At 49.9% G+C, this 20523-nt stretch overlaps 1 protein-coding gene across 19 annotated transcripts in view; it reads right to left on the reverse strand.

The window, feature by feature from the left end:
• EPB41L1 (erythrocyte membrane protein band 4.1 like 1) overlaps window positions 1-20523 on the reverse strand; it is a 177845-nt gene that overhangs the window by 49650 nt on the left and 107672 nt on the right. For all 19 annotated transcript variants that reach the window (XM_027558657.1, XM_027558647.1, XM_027558659.1 and 16 more), the window contains 4 exons: window positions 7713-7903; window positions 5918-6082; window positions 3913-4017; window positions 3084-3126 (listed from right to left, as the gene is read on the reverse strand). In XM_027558657.1, the coding sequence (XP_027414458.1) occupies window positions 3084-3126; window positions 3913-4017; window positions 5918-6082; window positions 7713-7889 (490 nt within the window). In that variant the 5' untranslated portion in view covers window positions 7890-7903. Of the gene's footprint in view, window positions 1-3083; window positions 3127-3912; window positions 4018-5917; window positions 6083-7712; window positions 7904-20523 lie in introns of those variants that run through there.

Genomic DNA, 20523 nt, shown 5'->3' on the forward strand with positions numbered 1-20523 from the left:
TTGGGTTTCTCGGAGCTCTCACTCTGCTACTGTGCCTTGTACCTCTTAAAGGGGGGACATGCATTCAGGAGTTTCCAAAGCCCATTTGACCTGCTGCGTCCATTTGTCACCGGGCCTCCTTCCATATTAATGTTTCTCAGAACAGACAGTGCAAAACTCTGTCCTATCTGATGTTGACTCCATCTCAAATGGATTATAAATGAGACTGAAAGGCAAATATAATGGGCTAAAAGTAACAAAAAACATTTCACTGGGATAAATGTTAACCTCCACATTTAGCTACGAAAAATCAATGGTACACATTTAAAAAGTAAAGAAAAATAAAGGCTGGGGTTTTAGCTAGAGGAAAGCTCTGTGAGCCAAGAAAAGGGATGACCACTTAAGAAGCAGGGGTGGGAAGGGAGGAGGCCTTGATGAAAGGCCATAGTCCAGGACAATGGTCAGACGGCCCCAATGGAGTATTTGGGGCTCCAAGTTCTAAAAGAACCCCCAACAGGGACTTCCTCAGTGGTCCACTGGCTAAGACTTCATGCTCCCAATGCAGGGGGCCGAGGTTCAATCCCTGGTTAGGGAACTAGATCCCACATGCTGTAACTAAGAGTTCTCACGCAGCAATGAAGATCAAAGATTCTGTATGCCACAACTAATACCTGGCATGGCAAAATAAATAAATATTTTTTTAATTAATTAATTGAATTTTTAAAAAAAAGGACCCCTGACAAAGTGAGAAAGCAAGGCCCATCCAGGACATGGCCATGGCCAGGAAGGGCTGGTGACCACACCTTCACTACCATCCTGTCCCTGTGGTCATCACCATCTTCATAGCTGTCGTGTCTCCCAAACTTACTAAGTGCTGGTTGCTTGGCTTGCTAAGAACTTTCTATGTGTTTTTTGGAATTTAATCTTTATAATGTCCTGAGGTACACTTTTCTTTTAATAGATGAAGATTTTGAGAGGTTAAGTCATCCTCCCAGGATCACCCAGCCAGTCAGTGGTAGAAAATAAGTCTAGCCTCTGATCCCAAGACCCCACAGCTTAGGTTCCTGACCACAGCTGACTTCCTCAAGGGGAAACAATTCCTGTCTCAAGAATAATAATGGAAGAGTTCCCTGGTGGCCTATGGTTAGGATTCTGGGCTTTCACTGGGTTCAATTCCTGCCCAGGAAGCTAAGCTCCTGCAAGCAATGCAGTGCAGCCAAAAAAAAGAGAGAAAGAGAAAAAATAATGGCAATAATTAACAATAATAATAATAATGGCTAAAACAAACTGGGTGTTACTATGTGCAAGCACGTTCTAGGTATTAAACACCTAATAACTCATTTAATCCTCACAAGAACCCTAATTATAAGGGTGGCCCGCACTTGATAAATGATGAGGTAGAGAACAATTAACTAACACAAGAAGTAGTGATGGAGTCAGGATTCAAATCCAGGCAGTCTGATCCATGTCTGCCCTTTTAACCATCACACCAGATTGCCTCCTACTTTGTGAAGAACCTACTCTGTGCTGGCTGTTGTCCACACTCACATCATAGAAACTTCATCGCCACCTAGCGAGGCAGGAATCATTAACCCACTTGCTAGGGAGATGCAGGAATCCGGAGAGGTAGAGGAATCGCCCCCAGTGCCCTGAGTGATGGGCACTGAGATTCAGGAGGAAATATACCAAACTCTGAAGGCCAGGACATCAGAACTCAGGTGCCAGCTTCAGAAGGCTGGGGCTGTCACAAATCAAGAAAGGGGACAGGGAATTCCCAGGTGGTCCAGTGGTTAAGATTCTGCACCCTACTGCTGAGGGCCCGGGCTCAATTCCTGGTTGGGGAAGATTCCACAAGCCACATGATGGGGAGGGTAGAGTAGGGGATAAACAAATTGTTCCCCGGAGCCCCGGAAGACAGAACTGGGATGAAAGAGTAGAAACTGGGGAAAGGAACAGGGACTGAAGGAGGCAGCTCTGCTTCGCAATAACTTGAGGAGACCTGACTCCCTGCCCTGGGAGGGAGCTGAGACCCAAAGATTCCATCAGCAGCTTTGCATTTCCAAAGACCTGGTCCATCTCAAACACTCTCAGCCACCGGAATGTGTTCTGACCCTTTCAGGCATGAGGGGCAGGCTTCCCGGCAGGGCTGAATTTCCTGGGGAGAGCCTGAAGACCAGGCCTGGGACCCTGCTGGCCCCAGAGGAGAGGGCTCTATCTGCGAGCCTGCCTCTTTGTCTCCAACTGACAGGAGGCTACAGGAAGAATCCTCAAGCCCCCTCCTGCATAGTCAGCTGGCATCCCTAGACCCAGCTGCCTGCTGTCATGGCAACAGGCTCGGCTATAGCCTTCCAGCCAGGGGACCAGGGAGCCCAAGCACAGCCAAGGGGGCGGAGCCCCTGGTGGAGGCATCTCTGCCTCCAGGCTCCAAGTCCCCACCTACTGGATGTCCCCATGGTTGAGGCCACCTACCTCTCCCTTCTGCCATTTGAAGGCTTCCCTGTCCCTCCCAATATGCCTTGCTTTCCCCTCTGGGCCAGAAAAGACAGGTTGTTGGCCTGCTCATCTGTCTTCGCTCCAGGCCTTGAAGAGTGCAGGATGGTATTGGGAGGCCAGGGCTGGAGACCTGGCGTGGCCAATACCTCACTCTGTGATCTTTAACTGCCTTTTTCAGGGCCTCAGTTACTCATTATTAAATACAGGACACATTCACTACTGATCAGTTGGCAGCAGCCTAGAGTGCAGTGCGGACAAGGATTCTGAGTCAAAGGTTACTGATCACCCAAGACAACACTGGCCCTGCACAGGAGGGTGGCTGTTCTGAGGGCCATCAGTTTGCTCCCTTGTCTTAGATGACTCTGTAAGTCCCTTCTGGGCTTGCAGACCTGGGCTGCCTAGGGCTGACATCCTGAATACTCCTCTGCTAACATGCTATGTGACTCCAGACAGTCATTCCTCTCATCCAGGCTTCAGGCTCCTCGTCTCTACAGTAATATCCTGCCTTCCCTAAGATCTGCCACGCAGAGCAAATGAACTCATGGGTCTGAATGCATTTCCCCAAGAAGGATGGAGTCCCCACCACGTTCCCACCAAGGCAGGTCACTCACTCCGGATCTGCTTCTTGATTTCCTTGGAGGGGTCCAGCCAGTTCTGCAAGAGAAGACAAGAGGTCCTTAGAGGGAGCTGGGAGAGGGGACGTGGGTAGGGTGAGGAGACAGAAATATCCTGAAGCGCCCTGCAGACAGCGCCCCAGCAGGGAACACCCTTTCCTGGGTGAGCAGTCTGGGTCATTTCCCTTGGGATTGGGAGGTGAGGGAATGAGGCCTGGCTTCAGGCAGGACTGGGAACCTGGGGCCCTGGGCCTAGCATTGCCCTGAGGCAGCAAGGTGAACAGGTAATGCAGCTGGCATGGGTGCGAAGGAGGAAATTCAGATAGGAGCGTCCCAAGGGTGGGGAGGAGGCACCGGGGTTATTTCCCCAGGAAGCCACGTCACGGCTCTCCAGATACTCATCTGGGGCTGACCTGCAGGTCCCAAGGAAGGACCAGCACACAGCGGAGACAGAGAACTGATAGACAGGGATGGATGAACCCTGGGGTTGCGCAAACAGGAGGTGCCTAGTGGGGACTTCCTTGGCAGTCCAGTGGTTAAGAGGTCACCTTCCAATGCAGGCATGCGGGTTAGATCCCTGATCAGGGATTTAAAATCCCACATGCCCCACAGCCAAAAAACCAAAACATAAAACAGAAGCAGTATTGAAACAAATTCAATAAAGACTTTAAAAATGGTTCTACATCCCCCCAAAAAAGACAAGGTGCCTAATGAAGGTCTGAGGATTGATGGAAGCCATAGGATGCGGCCAGGCCAATGGGGGCTTAAGAGAAGACGTGTCCCCGCAGCAGACCTTTCAGCCAACTCCGCTCCCCAGCCCAGGTACCTTCTGACTGTCGGCATCACAGAAGGTCAGGCCAAAGTAGTCCTTCTCCAAGAGGTTGAGGTGCTCACAGACCAGGTCAAACAGCACCTGGCCCCGGCCGTGTTTCTAGAGAGAGAAGCAGAGATGCCATGAGGCTGGAACACACGTCAGGGTGGGGCGGGGAGGTGCCCCAGGCTCCACCAGGACGACGTGAAAACCCCCAAGAGGCTTCCAGCGTCTGGGGAGGATCTCAGAGCTCCTGTCTCCCACCGGGCTCTGCTCACCAAGTCCAAAGGGACCCTTGGGGAACACTAATCCCAGCCCATCCACTGCCTTCGTCCAAGCCCTCCTGGGGTCCTCCTAGCACTTAATCTTCTTGGGGGGAAGCCGGAGTGGGGTCAGGGTGTGACTGACTTCTCCTTCCTGTACAGTGAGTAAGAGAAACAGTCTAAGTTGGACCCAAGGAAGAGAAAACCAAAAATCTGAACTTTGGATGTGAGGAAGAGACAAGCTGCCTGACAGGTCACGGCTGTGGGCAGGGGAGGAGGGGAGGGCCTGGGACTCAGTGTCACAGAGTAACTCTCCTCCAGGGTCCCTCCCCTTACACTAAGGGGGCGCCCCCCATCCAAGCAGCAAGAGAGTTTCTTCAGGCGGTCACAGTACCTAAACCAGCTTCAGATGGAAGCAGCACTGTGGGAGTCACCTTCTCCCCTAGCTCCCATCATCCGTGCGTGGCACCTCTCTGGGCACCATCCAGATCTGAGGATTAGGAAGGACAAAGCCCAGAACTTGTGGGTACCCAACCCACAGGTGTGAAGACGAGCACCAACAGAGGCAAGTGAAGCAGTCACTACCCAAAGAGACAGGGGGCTCCAGGGAGGTGGGGAGGCCCCTGCAAGGTCTGGCAGAGTCACTGGGATCAGGCCTGACTGTGGGAACGGCTGAAAAACCAAGGGATTTTTGGGTTTTGGGCCTTTTTTGAAGGAGGCCTTCAGAGAAAGCGGCCTCGGTCAAACCCTCACACTCTCCTAGGGCAGCTGAAACAGCACCGTGGGGCCAGCATGGGCAGAAGAGAAGAGGGAGAGGATATCCCTCTCTTTTGGCCAGGATATCCACCCTGCAACCCTTCTGTGGAAGAAATAAACATCAAAAAAAAAAAAAAAGACAGAAACCCCAACCCTGAAAAGAAGACAGAACCAGCCTCCCAGAGCTTAGAGGTCAGTCAGTCCCTTAAGACCAGGGCTCAGAGGCTGGGGTGGGGTAGGGGGAAACTGGTGGCTCTTGTAACTCTCAGCAGTAAGGCCACCCTCTGGACTCTTCCATGTATGTGGACGGGCCAGGAATGGCACCTGGACGGGGGCAGAACCTCTAAGGGGGCAGTCAGAGTTCAGAATTCGAGTGGGAGTTCCAGCCAACATAGGAAAGGGAGACGCTAAATGTGGAGCCAGGAGGGCTGACCCCAGAGAAGAGGTGTCCTCCCTGCCACCCACTAGGGGACAGAACCATGCCACGGGGTTTCTACAAAGCCTGTGGGGAGCAGTCCTTCCCATGCGCCGCCTCCCTATGCCTGGGGGACACCTTACCATGGAACCCTCGAGTGACCAGTTTGTCCTGGCGCCCTGGACAGGGTGGTTCACAGGGAGAACCCCTCTCCGCATCCAATAAATACATGAATATGATTCTAGTCGAAACCTCGGTATCTACAGGGTGAGATAGAAGAGCCCAGGTCCTACCAGGCTACAGATCAGCCCCTAGACAGTGAATCCTACCCAAGGTACAGCCACCCTAAGAAGGCTTTTCCTGGTGCCAGGCCTGAGCCTCATCTAATTCTATGTACAATCATAAGAGTCCTCTCTGGGCCTTGGTGACAGGGTCTAGGCAAAGGAGGGCTGGCCTATCATCTACACGGCAGTCGGTCCAGGCCTCCATTAAGAATGGACGCCCTCTGGCTTGGCCCAGGCTGAGTGCCCAGAGGCCTGTCCTGGCTCCGAGGCCAGTGGGCTGGGGCTGGGCTGTGGCTCCCTACCTCCACCTCGCACTCATACTCAGAAGCATCGAGCAGAGTGACTCGGCAGACGGCGCTCTTGTACTTCTTGGCAATCTTCTGGGGTGACTTCTGGGCCTTGCTGGGTGTGGTCCTCTCTGACAGGCCATCGGCCTCCCCGTAGTCCTTCTCCTCCATATCTAGGCTCTGCAAGTCCAACCAAGGGAAGGATTTGGTCAATGAGCTTGAAACCATAGCATTTCATCCAAATGAGATGCAATGAGGAAGCAGCTGGAGCTAAGACAGACTCCAAAATGAGAGCCATGGCCCTCTAAGAACACCCCCAGGTGACACCCCCGTCTAAAGTGCAGGAGGAGAGTCAGCACTGAGTACAATGGGTGGGTTCATAAGAGGGGTCCACTGCGTCCCTGCAGGCAGAAGCATCCCACAGAACCAAACCCAGAGGCCAGAGCTATCCTTTCTCCTTAGACGAACAGTGCATGAGTTACCAGGGCTTGGTCTCCTCCTTCCCAGTCTGTCACTGGGCCAAGCATGAGGTTTTGTTGTTGTTTAGTCACTAAGTTGTGTTCGACTTGTTTGCAACCCCATGGATTGTAGCCCCTGCCGGGGTCCTCTGTCAATGGGATGTCCCAGGCAAGAATACTGGAATGCGTTGCCATTTCCTTCTCCAGGGGATCTTCCCGACCCAGGGATCAAATCCGAGTCTCCTGCATTGGCAGGTGGGTTCTTTACCACTGAGCCACCAGTGGCTAGGACTGACCTAATGGAAGGAAGGGAGGTCAGAGTCCTGCATATCAGTCCTAACTCTGCAACAGATAACCTCAATGATATTGGCTGGGTTACCTGTTGTGAATTAAGGGAGGTGTGAATTCAATGGCTAGATGACCCCCCCCCCCCCACCAAATCCTTTGTCTCTTTATTATTTTGTTTAAGTTTTTCTTTTTTGACTGTGCTAGGTCTTTGTTGCAGTGAGCAGGCTCTTTAACTGCAGTGTGGGCTTAGCTGCTCTGTGCATGTGGGATTTTAGTTTCTTTACCAGGGATCAAACCTGCGTCCCTTGCATTGGAAAGCATATTCTTAACCACTGGACCACCAGGGAAGCCCCTTCTTGTCTCTTTAGATGATGAATTTTGCTCTGGAGTCACACCAGGCCTGCCCAGCTAGAATGGACAGCTTGAGGGAATAGGAAAATGAGGTTGAAGCAACACAGATTTTTCAACATCAGATCTAGATTTGACTTGGGACTTCCCTGGCAGTCCAGTGGTTAAGACTCTATGTTTCAACTGCAGAAGGCGTGAGTTCAGTCCCTGGTCAGGGAACTAAGATCCTGCATGCCATGTAGTGCAGCCAATATAGATAGACAGATAGGTAGATAGATAGACACAGATTTGACTTGCACTTCTGTCACTTTATGCTTCCCTGGTGGCTCAGATGGCAAAGAATCCACCTGCAATGTGGGAGACCTGGGTTTGATCCCTGGGTTGGGAAGATCCCCTGGAGGGGGGCATGGCCCTCCTCCAGTATTCTTGCCTGGAGAATCCCCATGGACAGAGGAGCCTGGCAGACTACAGTCCATGGGGTCACAAAGAGTTGGATGTGACTGAGCGACGAAGCACACAGCACTTTATAGCGATGTGACTCCATCCTGCTGAGGCTCTGTTTCCCCCACTGTAACGTGGGGAAATGAACAGTTATCTCCTGAGGTCCTGGAGAATAAAATGTAAAAACGAACACGATGGCCCCTGCACAGTGCTTCGCACGTCGTGGGTCAACAGTACACCCTGGTTCCCTTCTTTCCCCGCTCCCGGGCACACACCTGTTCTGCAGGCCGAGCGTCCTGCTGGGGCGGCTGCTTCTCATTGGAGTTGGCCTCGAGATGGCCGTGGCCCACGGGGGTCACAGGGGTGGTCGCTGCAGCGGCTGCTTCAGGCTGCTGCGGGGCCTCCTCCTGAGCCTTCTTCACCTCAGAATCAGGGCCTGTCTCTGTTGTCATGGTGACCAGCACGCCTGCATTGGCATGAAGGAGAGAGAATGTGATGAGAGAGAGGGGCAGCGAGGGCATGACAGAACAGAGCGAGGGGGACAGGAACCACACGCCGAGAGAGACAGATGGAGACAAATGGACAAAGAGCCACAGAGAGAAGGGGGAGGAGGGAGAGACAGAGGAAGGGAGGATGGGGAGAGAGTCCAAAGAAGTGAGGGGTCAGCGGCAGCAGCTGAGGTCACAGACCCCCACCCACCCTTTGCCCATATAGCTCCTCAGGGACTCCAGTCTCTTGGCCCAGGTCTGGAATCAGGGCCCTTCCTGGGGACAAGGAGAGTCTCTCCAGGGGGCCCCACTCTGCCAAGAGCACCAGGAACAGTCAGGGACCACCTCCAGGCAGGCCCTGGGCCCGGCTGTCCCTCCTACCACAGCACCTGGCACACGGCAGCCCCTCAGCCAATGCTGGATAAACTGAACTCGACCCAAAGAGCCCTAGGCTCCCAGTCCTTCCAGCTCCGACATTAGGCAAGGCTCTTCATGGCCCAAGCCTCAATAACTGCTGCCCCCTGACTCCACGGGGATGCGGTCAGGATGGATCTAAAGGGGTAAGACAGGTCCTCTTAACAAACGCATAGCCCTGACGATGTCAAAGACGGAGATATGGGCTCAGGCCCCACGTCTGCTACAAATGGGCAGTCAGCTCGTCTCACTAGGACTCATCCCAAAAGCGAGGGACTCAGAAATTATCTCTGCGACAGACTATTCTTATCATTTCCCCCTTGAAGCAGGAAATGAGATTTCAGAGAATCAAGGACCTACTGCCCAGCTGCTCTTTGGAATAAGCAAATTGCAAAGAGAGAAAAGGAGAGAGAGAGAGAATGGCATGGTCCCACTTATATATATAAAAAAATATATAAAATTATATATAATATAATTTATATTATATTTAAATTATATTTAAAATTCATATTATATATTATATTTTGTAATATATTTATATATAATTATATTATAAAATTTATATATATAAATAGTACCACACCATTCTCTCTTTCTCTCCTTTTCTCTCTTTGCAGTTTGCTTATTCCAAAGAGCAGCTGGGCAGTAGGTCCTTATAAACCCCAACAATCTCAACATCTTAGTGCTTGTATGCATGTAGTAAAAGATCTGGAAGGATACTCACTAAGCTGGTAAGAGAGGTCAATAATTCGGAATTAGGTAGAGAAGAAAAAGAGAGTTCCATAGGGCATGATAAGAGAGGGAACTTCATTTTTAACTTCATATACTTTGGAATTACTTGTATAATTTTAAAAATACACACACACATATACATATATTTAACTCACAAGTTGTTTGTTTTTAGGAAAGCAAAAGAAGCCATTTCTGATCCCCTTCAGTGAAAACACATCTCTCAAAAAAAAAAAACAAACAAACAAACAACAGTTTGGAGCTAAAACCTGGAAACAGAAATGAGCAGGAACCCTCACCTGCTGAGTCTAGAGCCTTCTCTAAATCCATCACTTTAAAAGAGAAAGATCCAGATGAGATTTGGCAGGTCCCTTCCCCACCCCACCCACCGTGGGGACCTTTGACAGGCAGATGCCAACAGATACAGGATCCACCCTGGGCTGAGCACATGCTCCAAGCCCCCATCTTATTACCCCCACTGCCTTTAGGAGCCACCAGCCCCGCCCAAAGCAAAGGGCACTGAACAGAAAGTCAAGGGCCCTAAGCACCCCCACTCAGCCACCCAACGTCTCCAGGGCCCAAGATAGGTCATGAGCATCCTCATTCCCCACCTTATGGATAATGAGCCGAGCGCTTTGTAAGCTGGAGCTTGTAGCACAAATGAGAAGGTCTGGTGTTATGGATGCTGTTGTTAAGAAGATGAGGAGGAAAGGAAGGCCTTGGTCCACGTGGCCTCATCCCCACCCAGAAATGCTTTCCACTCACATCATTACCCTGGGCTTTATGGTTATAACTTAAAGCCATCGTTAAATAAAAGCTCTGTTGCTTACATGATGCTAAGTGCTGACTCAGTGCCAGAACACAAAGCCACAGAGCTGCTCCAGGGGGATGGCGCACAGCCTCATGAGGTCAAACTGAGATGATTCTGCCCGATCTGGATTTCTTCTAAGCCTGCACTGGAGATATCAGGCATTATGCTAGATAAGGCCTACAGGGAAGAACTCTTCAAATAAATGCCTGCTTAATTTTGCTTCAAAAAAAAAAAAAAATCCACAGACTAATCTGTATATTTTGTGCTGGGAGAAGCAGAATCCACACACCCCTCATGGGTTCAGGCAGCCCAGAGGCTCCAGGACATCTCCTCCTGCCTCTGCTTCAGTCTCATTTCAGCCTGGACTCGCTGAACCTTCACCAGGGCCTGCATCATCTTGGAAATAGCCAGCCAAGTAATCTTAAATAAATATCCCAGGCTTTCACCGCCCAGGTCTCCAGCAGAGGCTGCTGGCATGACTGCTCGGTGCTGGCAGAACCCACAGATGAGAGGAGCTGGAAGCTTCTGAGATAATTCAGTCTCCTCCTCTTCTTTTACAGGTGAGAGCCAGAGAGCAAAAGGGGCTCGAGCAACAGTCATTTTCTCAGACAGGTTTTCCCTGGTCCCTCCCACCCACTCTCCTCCTCACCCAGCCTCCTGACTCCCCAGACCCCAGCTCCGGGTCCATTATTCTTCCCGCTGCACTCTGATGCCTCAGGCAAACCTCAACAGAATCTCAGAGGAGGAGAAAGCACTCAGCCCCGGGCTGGGAGCCAAGGCAGCAGCATGAGCCACGGACAAACCCTGTGGCCAGGGGCTGGTGAGATAAAAGATGGTGTGTCTGCTCTAGAGAGTGAAAAGACGTGATGTACAAAATCACGGAGGACACCTGAGTGAAAAGCATGACACACAACAGTTTGTACAGATCGACCCTCTTTTACCTAATACACACGTACAGATACAGAAAATTCAGCAAAGGGGACTTCCCTGGTGGTCCAGTGACTGAGACTCTGCACTCCCAACGCAGGGGGACCAGGTTCAATCCCTGGTTAGGGAAAACTAGATTTCCCCATGCCACAACTAAGAGTTCTCATGCTGTAACTAGAGATCCCAAGTGCTATAAATAAGATCAGGTGCAGCCAAAAGGATAAATACTTTAAGAAAAAAAGAAAATTCAGCAAAATATTAACTATGGCTGTTTCTAGAAGGCGGGTATACAAATTATTTTGTTTCTTCTTTCTGTTTAACTGTAGTTCTCGTTTTTCTCTACTACACTTGGAGATTTCTTGAATGATTTTAAAAAAACAACTAGAAGTCAAAAAATAAATGTTTCCAATGCACATGGTCTGGTATGACAGGATGAGACAGAGATAAATAAAATCTGTTTAAACCTAAAAGAAAATTTGTGAATTAAAAAGAAAAATCACATTATTATTTTTTAAATCTGTGATGAGGAGAACCTTCTTCATCTCACAAGTCTGGGGATAATGGCATGGTTCTCTCACTGGGGCCCAGAAAGTGAGCCAAGAACCTGACCTTGGCTTCTGCCACAGCTAGTCACATGGGCACAGTTCTGCCCAGGACCAGGTCAGCACAGACTGATGGAACCCACTGGGCGGACAAGCTGCCCAGGCATTGCAGCGGACCCAGAGGACCGTGTGCTGGTTCCCATGGAGCTCCCTGCCACATGGGAGGTTGATACTCACCCAGAATGTGACATAGATTTGCCCGTGTACATTTCAGCCTCTAGAAGATTCTAGGACCTGGTGATTAGCAGTATGGCCTGGGGTTTCCAAGGAAGACTTATAGGGTAGAGAGTGCAGGGTGAGCTGGAGTTAGGTTTTGAAAAGAGGGAGACTCTAGACAGGTGATGGCAGGGAGGACATTTGGACTAGGTCACCATGTGGGCAAATGCTCAGATGTGGGAACAAGAAGGGATGTGCAGAGGACAGGGAGTCTTGACCTCTTGTTTTTTCCCATATTTAGTTATTTGGCTGCACTGAGTCTTAGTTGTGGCATGCAGACTCTTAGTTGCCATATGTGGGATCTAGTCCCCTGACCGGGAATTGAACTCTGGCCCCGTGTGTTGCGAGCGTGGAGTCTTAGCCACTGGACCACCAGTGAAGTCCCGGCGTTGACAACTTGACTTCTTGGAATAAGAAGCCTATAAATGTGAGCTCCACACAGGCTGGCAGGAGGAATAGGTTTGAGTCAGGGAGAAATGAAGAAGCTGGAGGTGGATGGGGTGGGGGGCGGTGTGGGGGACGGCAGCTTTGCAAGACTCAGAAATGTTACTCTGCTGCAAAGGGTAAGACTCCTGTCACCGAGCCATTGCAGGCTAGGCCTAGCGTCAAAGACCCTATGCATAGTCATCCCATGGACCCCTCCATGCAGGGCAGCAGGGCCAGAGGCAGACCCAGGTCAGTGAGACCTAGAACCCTCCCCCACTAGCTCCCTCTGGGACACTGGGCAAGTGACTTCACTCCTCTGAGCTTAGGTCATCTCAACCCTAACACAGAGATATTCCTCCCTCCTTCTCAGGGGGGTGATGGAGATTCGGGAAAATAGCATAAAGAGGGCACCGAATAAAACAACCCTGAGAAGATCCAGAATGACAAGCAGTAATGGGAAGCCAGAGTGGGAAGTGGTCTGCGAAGCTGGGGTTTAGAAGTGCCCACCCTGAGACGCCCCTGGTGGTCCAGTGGTTAAGACTTGGTGCTTCCACTGCAGGGGGCACAGGTTCAATCCCTGGGCCATGGTGGGGGAACTAAGATTCCACGTGCTGCATGATGAGGCCAAAACACACACACACACAAAAACCCAACAACAACTAAAAAAAAAAACAAAAAAAGAAGTGCCCACCCAGAACAGATGGAGAGAGAGACAGAGGCCAGCAAAGCCTGACTGATGACACTAACATGTGAAAACCCGAACGCACAGGATTAGAAAAGGGAAAGGTCAGCCAAAGAAGGAAATGCTGACAGTGGCTGCGCCAGTCCTGTCTGGAGGTGAGGGGCCCAGTGAGGCCCAGCGTGCTTGCCTGGCCCCCTCTGGGGCCAGCTCAGCAGCCTGTCAGCCTCTGACACTCTTCAACATTGCAACCACAGGCTGGCTCCCCGGGCTCGCTTTCCGGGGGCACTAAGCAGGCTTCAGATGCTGTGGCTTTCCATCTGGGCCGCCTAGAGGGAGAGGGTGTCTCTGCCCGGAAGAGGCAACACCCACTTGGCCTGCGGTTGTACCCCCACATTAAAAGTGAATCGACTGGTTTATACATCAAGCTCTCCCACCAGGGTTAGCGTGACTCAGCATCTCTGGGTCCAGTAAATTGGATTTGTTCTTTTTCTCCAGCTCTACTTCCACCCAGGTCCAACCCACTCTCAGCTCCTGTCTGCATGGCGGCTCCATCTCTTCCACGGTCCCTTTAGCCACGTAGGCTCTCCTAGGGCTTATTCTCCACAGAGGAGCCACAGTTACGGTCCAAATGGATGTCCTCTTTAAAACCCCAATGACCTCCCATCAAAATAAAATGCAAATTCCTTACCAAAGCTCCAGGTCTCTGCATAAGGCCTCTGCTTAGCTCCCCTACTGCCACCACCACTGTGACAGAAGTGAGACACAGATTCTCTGTCTGCACCTCAGTCACGCCAGGCTTGCCCCTGTCTTGGGGCTTCGCCCTTATTGCTCCCTCCGTGTGGAAGGTGGGCTTGTCCCCTGTCTCTTGGTAGCTCTCACCCTTCGGATCTCAGTTAATGTGCCTCTTGACCACTCTGTCTAAAGTGGGTCCCTCCTTCCTTTTTTTTTTTTTTTTTGGTTACAGCTGATTTTTTGGTTTTGCTTTATTCTGTTTTTGCCATCTTAACCACCTTTAAGTGTAACAATTCGGGACAATAATCACATTCACAGTGTTGTATAACAAACACTACTATCTACTTTCAAAAATTTTTACCACCCATCAAAAATAAACTTTACGCCCATGAAGCAAGCATGTGTTTCTTCATAAGTTCACAAATTGTTTCTACTCCTTCTCTAGAATGTAAACTCCACAAAGACAAAACTTTATGTCTTGGAGATTCCTTGGTGATCCAGGGGTTAGGATTCCCGTGCATGCACTGCAACGGGCCTGGGTTCGATCCCTGGTCAGGGAACTAAGATCCTGCAAGCTGTGCAGCATGGCCAAAAGACAACAAAAACCTTTATCTGTCTCATTTGCCATTTTCCCCAGGGCTTAGAGCAGTTCTTGATAAATAACAATGACAAAGCTAACATTTATAGAGTTTGCTATTTACCAGGCCCTGATCTAAGCATTTTACATCATTTAATCTTCATAATAACCCATAATAGGTCCTCTCAATATCTCCATTTTACAAAAGAAGGAACTAAAGCACTGAGAAGTGAACTAACTGGCCCAAGATCGTGCAGCTAGTAAACAGCAGTGTCAGAATTCAAACCCACGGAGCCTGGGGTCAGATGGATAAATGGAAAAACACATGGGTGATGGGTGGATGGAACAGCAATGAGACAAGTCAAAAGACCTGGGCTGCACTCACCTCAGGAGCCTTCCTGGCTACCAGCCAGCCAGTCTGTCCTGACAACTTATCAGACTTTTGGATGGAAAAGCAGCTGACTTTTCCATCCAAACTCCTGATATTATCATCCTTATTTGACTGATGAGGACACATGGGCCCAAAGATGCCTACCGATTTGCCCAAGGTCATAATACTGTGCCAAGACTCTCTGACTCCGAAGTCCATCCCACTACATGACATTCCAGCAGCCTCAGGGGGTTCGTCTGTACTAATTTCTCCCAGGGGTAAAACTGGCTAAGGAAAAACTTCCCAAGATTAAAAGGCAAATACACTGAGAAGAGCAGAAGTTAGAATCAGGACCACTGTTTCTTGTTTCAGTTCTGCCACTTCCTATCTGATGGGTCTTGGGCGAGTCACTTCCCCTTTGTGAGCATCAGTTTCTCCATCTGTTAAACAGGGAGGAGAGGCCCTAATCGCACACTTCAGAGCACGGCCCTGTAGAGAAAAAGGATGTTTCAGAGAACAAAAGGACTTTGAAATGCAAAAGTTACAGTCACGCTAAAGACAAGGGAGCGTGTATCACAGATGTTTATGACATGTGTTCTGGAAGTGTGTCTTTGCATACATATGCACTGCAGTGGAACCGCGTGAGGGCACGCACAGCCACAAGTATCCACGGTCATGAACAATCACTCCCCAGCCACGAAGGCTCTCTTCTAAATCTGAGACACTGACAACTTCTGTCCAGACGGTCGTGGGAATTCTGAACCAGGCAGGAACTCACAGTAGGAAGGAGTGGAGAGAGGAAGAAGGAACAGGGTGTGGAAAATGCCAAAACAAAGAGAATGCTAGGCAGAAAGTGAGAGTCTTCTGTTCTGAAAGATGTTTTCAATGATCATGGTTACCGAGATCGTCCTTTCTTTTGGGGAAGTCACGGAGCACATCTTTCCCATTCCCCTAGGACCAATGCCTGGGCTGTTGATCCCCATTTGCACCCCCAGAACCATGTCCCACTCAAAGAGCCAGGAGGCTGAGCTTTTGGACTGTCCTTTGAACTCCTTTGCCTGCTGACTTCTGGTTGCCTTTGGTCAATGGGAGGCACTGGCAGGAGGTCAGAGAGTGGAAGCAGAGCGGGGAGGTATATCTCCCCAGTCACCCTCCCTGGGGTTCTAGTGGTGGCTGAGCGGCTCTGTGACAGCTCCATGCACAAGCCCAGTAACACTAGTCCCTCCCTCTGTTCATTCAGGCCGAAGGGAGCTAATAGTTTCTGTCACCGTGAGTTTGTGGGTCCCCCTCGTGGGTTCTCTTAACCCTGCCCACAGCTTTCTTAATATCTCCAAGTTAAAGCATCTGAGTGGAATTCTGTTTTCTGCCAGAATCTGACTGATACACCGTGCTGTGTGCTAAGCCACTCCAGTCACGTCTGACTCTTTTGCAGCCCTATGGACTGTAGCCCGCCAGGCTCCTCTGGCCATGGGATTCTCCAGGCAAGAATACTGGAGTGGGTTGCCATTTCTTCCTCCTCCAGAGGATCTTCCTGACCCAGGGATTGAACCTGAGTCTCTTATGTCTCCTGCAGGCAGGCAGGTTCTTTACCACTAGCGCCACCTGTGACTGATATACCACCTGACACTAAGTAGATAACATGAACTAGAGAGGGAGGGGAGGAGAAATTGGAAAGAGACAGTACAGTCTAATGGTTAAGGACGGACTAGGCGACCAGGAGACCTTCTTGCATTCTCCCTCAATCTCACTGGGCCTCAGTGTCTTCATCTGTAAATCCACGATGATAATCTTACCCACTTACTAGGTTTACTAAGAAAACTGAATTAGACCAAACTGAAATTTGGCTCGTAAAGCACTTCCAAGCCAAAGCCCACAGTGAGTACTCAAGAAATATTAGAAACTCTCATCGTCTAAAGGCTCAAAGGTTAACAAGAGCAGAAATTACAGACTTTTGTGGTTTTTTTGGCTTTTTCGGGGGTTCTCTGTGTTACACCATTTCCTACTATGAGCCTGTACTACTTTTGGAGTCAGAAAAGAAAAAGAAAAGAATTAAAAGAAAAAATACAGTGAGAGAAAGAGAGGCTATTAAGATTTATTCTTCTCCCTCTGGGGATGATGTTAACTCCCATTGGGATCTCCCCAGTACAGAACATTCACTTCCTTGAGTGACAATCTCCAGGTGGACATGAATGAAATGACCACCCGTGAGGAGGGAGGAGGGGGACTGTGCCGCCTCCCAGCCAGGCCTCTGATGGAGCTCGAGGGGTAGAAACAGGAGCTGGGCCCGCAGTCATTCCTACGCGGCAGGGCGGAGACGGCAATTTGTCAGAGGCCGGCGGTACCCATGGGCACCGCATTAAATAAAATCAAGCCATGTGAAGAGGCTGCCACCCGTCAGCACTGGCTTCTTGCCCAAAGGTCTCACGTGCCACTGTGGAGCCACAAACTGGTGTGCCATTGTAGGCCGGGGACCACGTGACATGCCCAAACTGCAGAGTAAACGGCATCAGAAAGGAGAAGAGCCTCCTACTTGGTCCACACGGATGACTGCAGAGGCAGAGGAGACCTCCCTGGAGCGGGACACCCTCTGAGAGCCGGACCATGAGCTGGCTGCCTTGGCTTTGTCACCTTTGAGCTCCACCAGGGCCACATGAGATGGGTGGGTTTATTCCCCCAGCAGGCGGGGCTGGCCAAGGTCACATGGCTTGTCAGTTCGAGTTGAGAAGGGACCCGGACCCAGGTCTGCTGGCTCACGGCTCCATGCTCTTCCCCCTCAAACCTGCTACATCCCACTTGCTGTCAACTGTGTAACCAAAGCTACTGTTGCTCTGGATGTGGAAATAATAACAGCAGTATCAAGCCCTCCCACGTGCCAGGTGCTTTACAGCCTAAAGGATCCTTTCATCACCATCACTTCGCTTGGACCTCACCGATCAGCAGTTGGTGAGAGGGACCGCGGAACTGCAGTAACAAACATGGCTTTGGATCAGTGTCCTTGCCCCTTGGGGCTCCGCTGAGAAGGGAGGTGAGGAGGGGAAAGAAGCCCAGAGAAGCAGGGAACCCTCCCCAGCAACCCTGCGCAATCTCACAGTTTCTCAATCTCTCACTTGATTTTCTTGTTTAAACACTACGAGAGTTCACGGTCAGCGTTATTTAGAATAGAGTAAAATTGGAAACAACTTTAAATGTCCATCAACCCCCTGTTGATGGCCAAATGAACTAGGATTTATCCTGTGAAAAAGGAATTACAAAAGTATTACATATCTAGTGTGAACATTTGGGGGATGGGGTTTAGATGCACTGACACAGAAAGATGTTGGCACATAGAATGAAAAAAATCTAACTTGTAAAACAATAATGCAATTTATGGTCCCATTCCGGTTTGCATGCTTATTGTTTATGTAGGCATGGAAAAAATTCTAGGCACCATCCTGTTGTCATTGGCTACCTCTGGAGAGAAGGATTTTGGTTGGGAAAACAAGGAAAGAGTATGCTTTTAAATGATTAGGATTTATCACATACTTCTTTTGTAATTAAAACAAGAAAAAGTAAGTATTTTTAAAAAGGTTTGTCTGGGTCAGTCATTCATTCCCCATAGTACCTGCTATTTCCACCTGTTCTCTTCCAATCTGTACCTATGGTCAGATCTAATTTTATATCATTTTAATCTGAGTGCTAATGGTTTGGGGTTTTTTTCCATTTAACATTAAATTGTATCAGGGGACCTTCCTAGGAGTCCAGTGGTTAAGACTCCAAGCTTCCACTGCAGGAGGGGTGGGTTCGATCCCTGATTGGGGAACTAAGATCCCACGTGCCCCACAGCACAGCAAAAAAAAAAAAAAAAAAATTTACTATATCAGAAATATTTCCACATTATTATATCATCATTATCATCACATCTAACATTCTTAGGTACTTCTCTGTGTGCTAGTTCCTATGCTAAGGATCTTACATACCCGAAATCATTTAATCTTGATGACAAGCTTAAAAACAGGTACTTGGTATAGATCAGTCTTGTGGACTCTGTGGGAGAGGGAGAGGGTGGGGAGATTTGGGAGAATGGCATTGAAACACGTGTAATATCATGTATGAGACGAGTCGCCAGTCCAGGTTCGATGCACGATGCAGGATGCTTGGGGCTGGTGTACTGGGACGGCCCAGAGGGAGGGTATGGGGAGGGAGGAGGGAGGAGGGTTCAGGATGGGGAGCACGGGTATACCTGTGGTGGATTCATTTCGATGTTGGGCAAAACTAATACAATATTGTAAAGTTTAAAAATAAAATAAAATTTAAAAAAAAAACAGGTACTTGGATTATCCATATTACAGATGGGGAAATTGAGGCTTAAGAAGATGAACTGACTTGCCAAGTCCTCACAGTCAGTAAGGGTAGAAATGAGACTTATGCTCTGGTCTGTCTCTGGTCCTCGCTGCGCACCTCTCCATCCTACTCCCCTTCAAGATACTGACCAGTGAGTAAGAAGAATGTGCCAAGTAGGGATGAGAAGACCCTGGTCCTGGTCTTCCTACCTGCGTGACCTTGGACAAGTCACTTGCCATCTGCTTTGCCCACTCCATCAATTCTTTCACCAGACAAGCATTTGCAAACCACTCAGCCACGCGCTGAGGACAGAACAATGAATAAAACATGAACACTGCCCTCCAAGAGATGACAGCCTGGCCTGAATCTCTTCACGCGCAGGAAGGCTCTAACCCCTGTCCCGCCTCTGTCACCGCGACATGAAATGAATTGAAGAAAAGATGCCGAGGAACCTGACGAGTGCACAGCTCCATACGCTTCGAGGGTAAGTATTTCTGCGGCTGTTCACGGCTGCATATTATTTTACCCACTGGATGTTCCAAAACGCTCTCAATCATTCCCCTATTGTTGGGCACTTAGTCCCAATTTGCTGCTATTATGGAAGAAGCTCTGATGCAGATTCATCCAAAGGAAATTATGCAAAAGGGAAAAAAAAAAAAGCCAGATGCACAAAGACGAAGCTGCGCAACCTTCAGAATGACTGAAGGGAGATGAGTCCTTCATCTTAAACTTCTGAAGCTGCAAACCAAACTCATGCCCTTCCCCCACCCCATGGCCTTCCCCACCCTAAGCTGCTCCTCCCAAAACCCTCCGAGGGGACAGCTTAGTGTGGTTTCAACCTCCCTCCCTCCCCAACCCTCCAGGTCCAGAGGGCTGATGTCTTTCCTGCAAAGCTGAGCCCGTCCCTTCCTTGTGGTTCTTACCAAAGGGACCTTCCCAGACCTGGTTCTGTCCTGCCCCAATGCAGGCCCCATGCAGATCAAATACCTGCAAAGGTTCCTGGAGCGTCCAGGCTCCTGGGGAGGAAAGTGATGTTAGCCAAGTCCCTGTGGCATGCCAGCACTGCACTAGGTTCTTTACGTAACAACCCTAACGTGGTCTCCTTGAGACAGGGGCGCTTGGCCACACTTTACAGATGAGGAAACTGAGGCTCAGATCAGCTAAGTGAGAGCCCAAGGGCACGTGACTAGGACACAGTGGAGCTGCGACTAGAGCTCAGGCCTGGCAGATTCCAGAGTTTTGTCAAAGACCCAAAGACAAGCTGACTTTCTGAGTCACCGCCCAGCGCCCCCAGCCCCCTGCACCATCTGCTGCAGGCACACCAGACCACCCGTTCTTCAAACACGTCCCCATTTCCCTTCCCTCTGGCCCAGGAGAGGGGGTGCCCTTCCCCCCACAGCTATCAAAATTCCACTTGGCTTTTGGTGCCCAGTGCCAAGGCTGCAATCTCCTTGAAGCCTTCTCTGATCACCAGAATAGGAATCCACGCCTACAGAGGCAATAGCTTATCCCTCACCTTCCCTGTGCCGTGTCTGTGTCTCTCCAGGCTAGACTGGGAGCCCAGGGAGGACAAGGATGCTTCACCAGAGGCCGTATAAGATCAGCAGCAGGTACTCAGGGAATATTTTTCAAATTGAACAAAACTGAGTATGACCTCTGAAAAGAAATCTTGGGCTGCTGGCATGGCCATGGGGAAAGTGGCTCCACCTCACACTGCCTGGATTTAAATCCTGGCTCCCCCACAACCGAGCTGTGTGACCTTGAGCAACTGTCTTTCCCTTGCTAAGCCTCA

This window comes from Bos indicus x Bos taurus, chromosome 13 (assembly GCF_003369695.1).
Source record: "Bos indicus x Bos taurus breed Angus x Brahman F1 hybrid chromosome 13, Bos_hybrid_MaternalHap_v2.0, whole genome shotgun sequence".
Classification (NCBI taxonomy): Eukaryota; Metazoa; Chordata; class Mammalia; order Artiodactyla; family Bovidae; genus Bos; species Bos indicus x Bos taurus.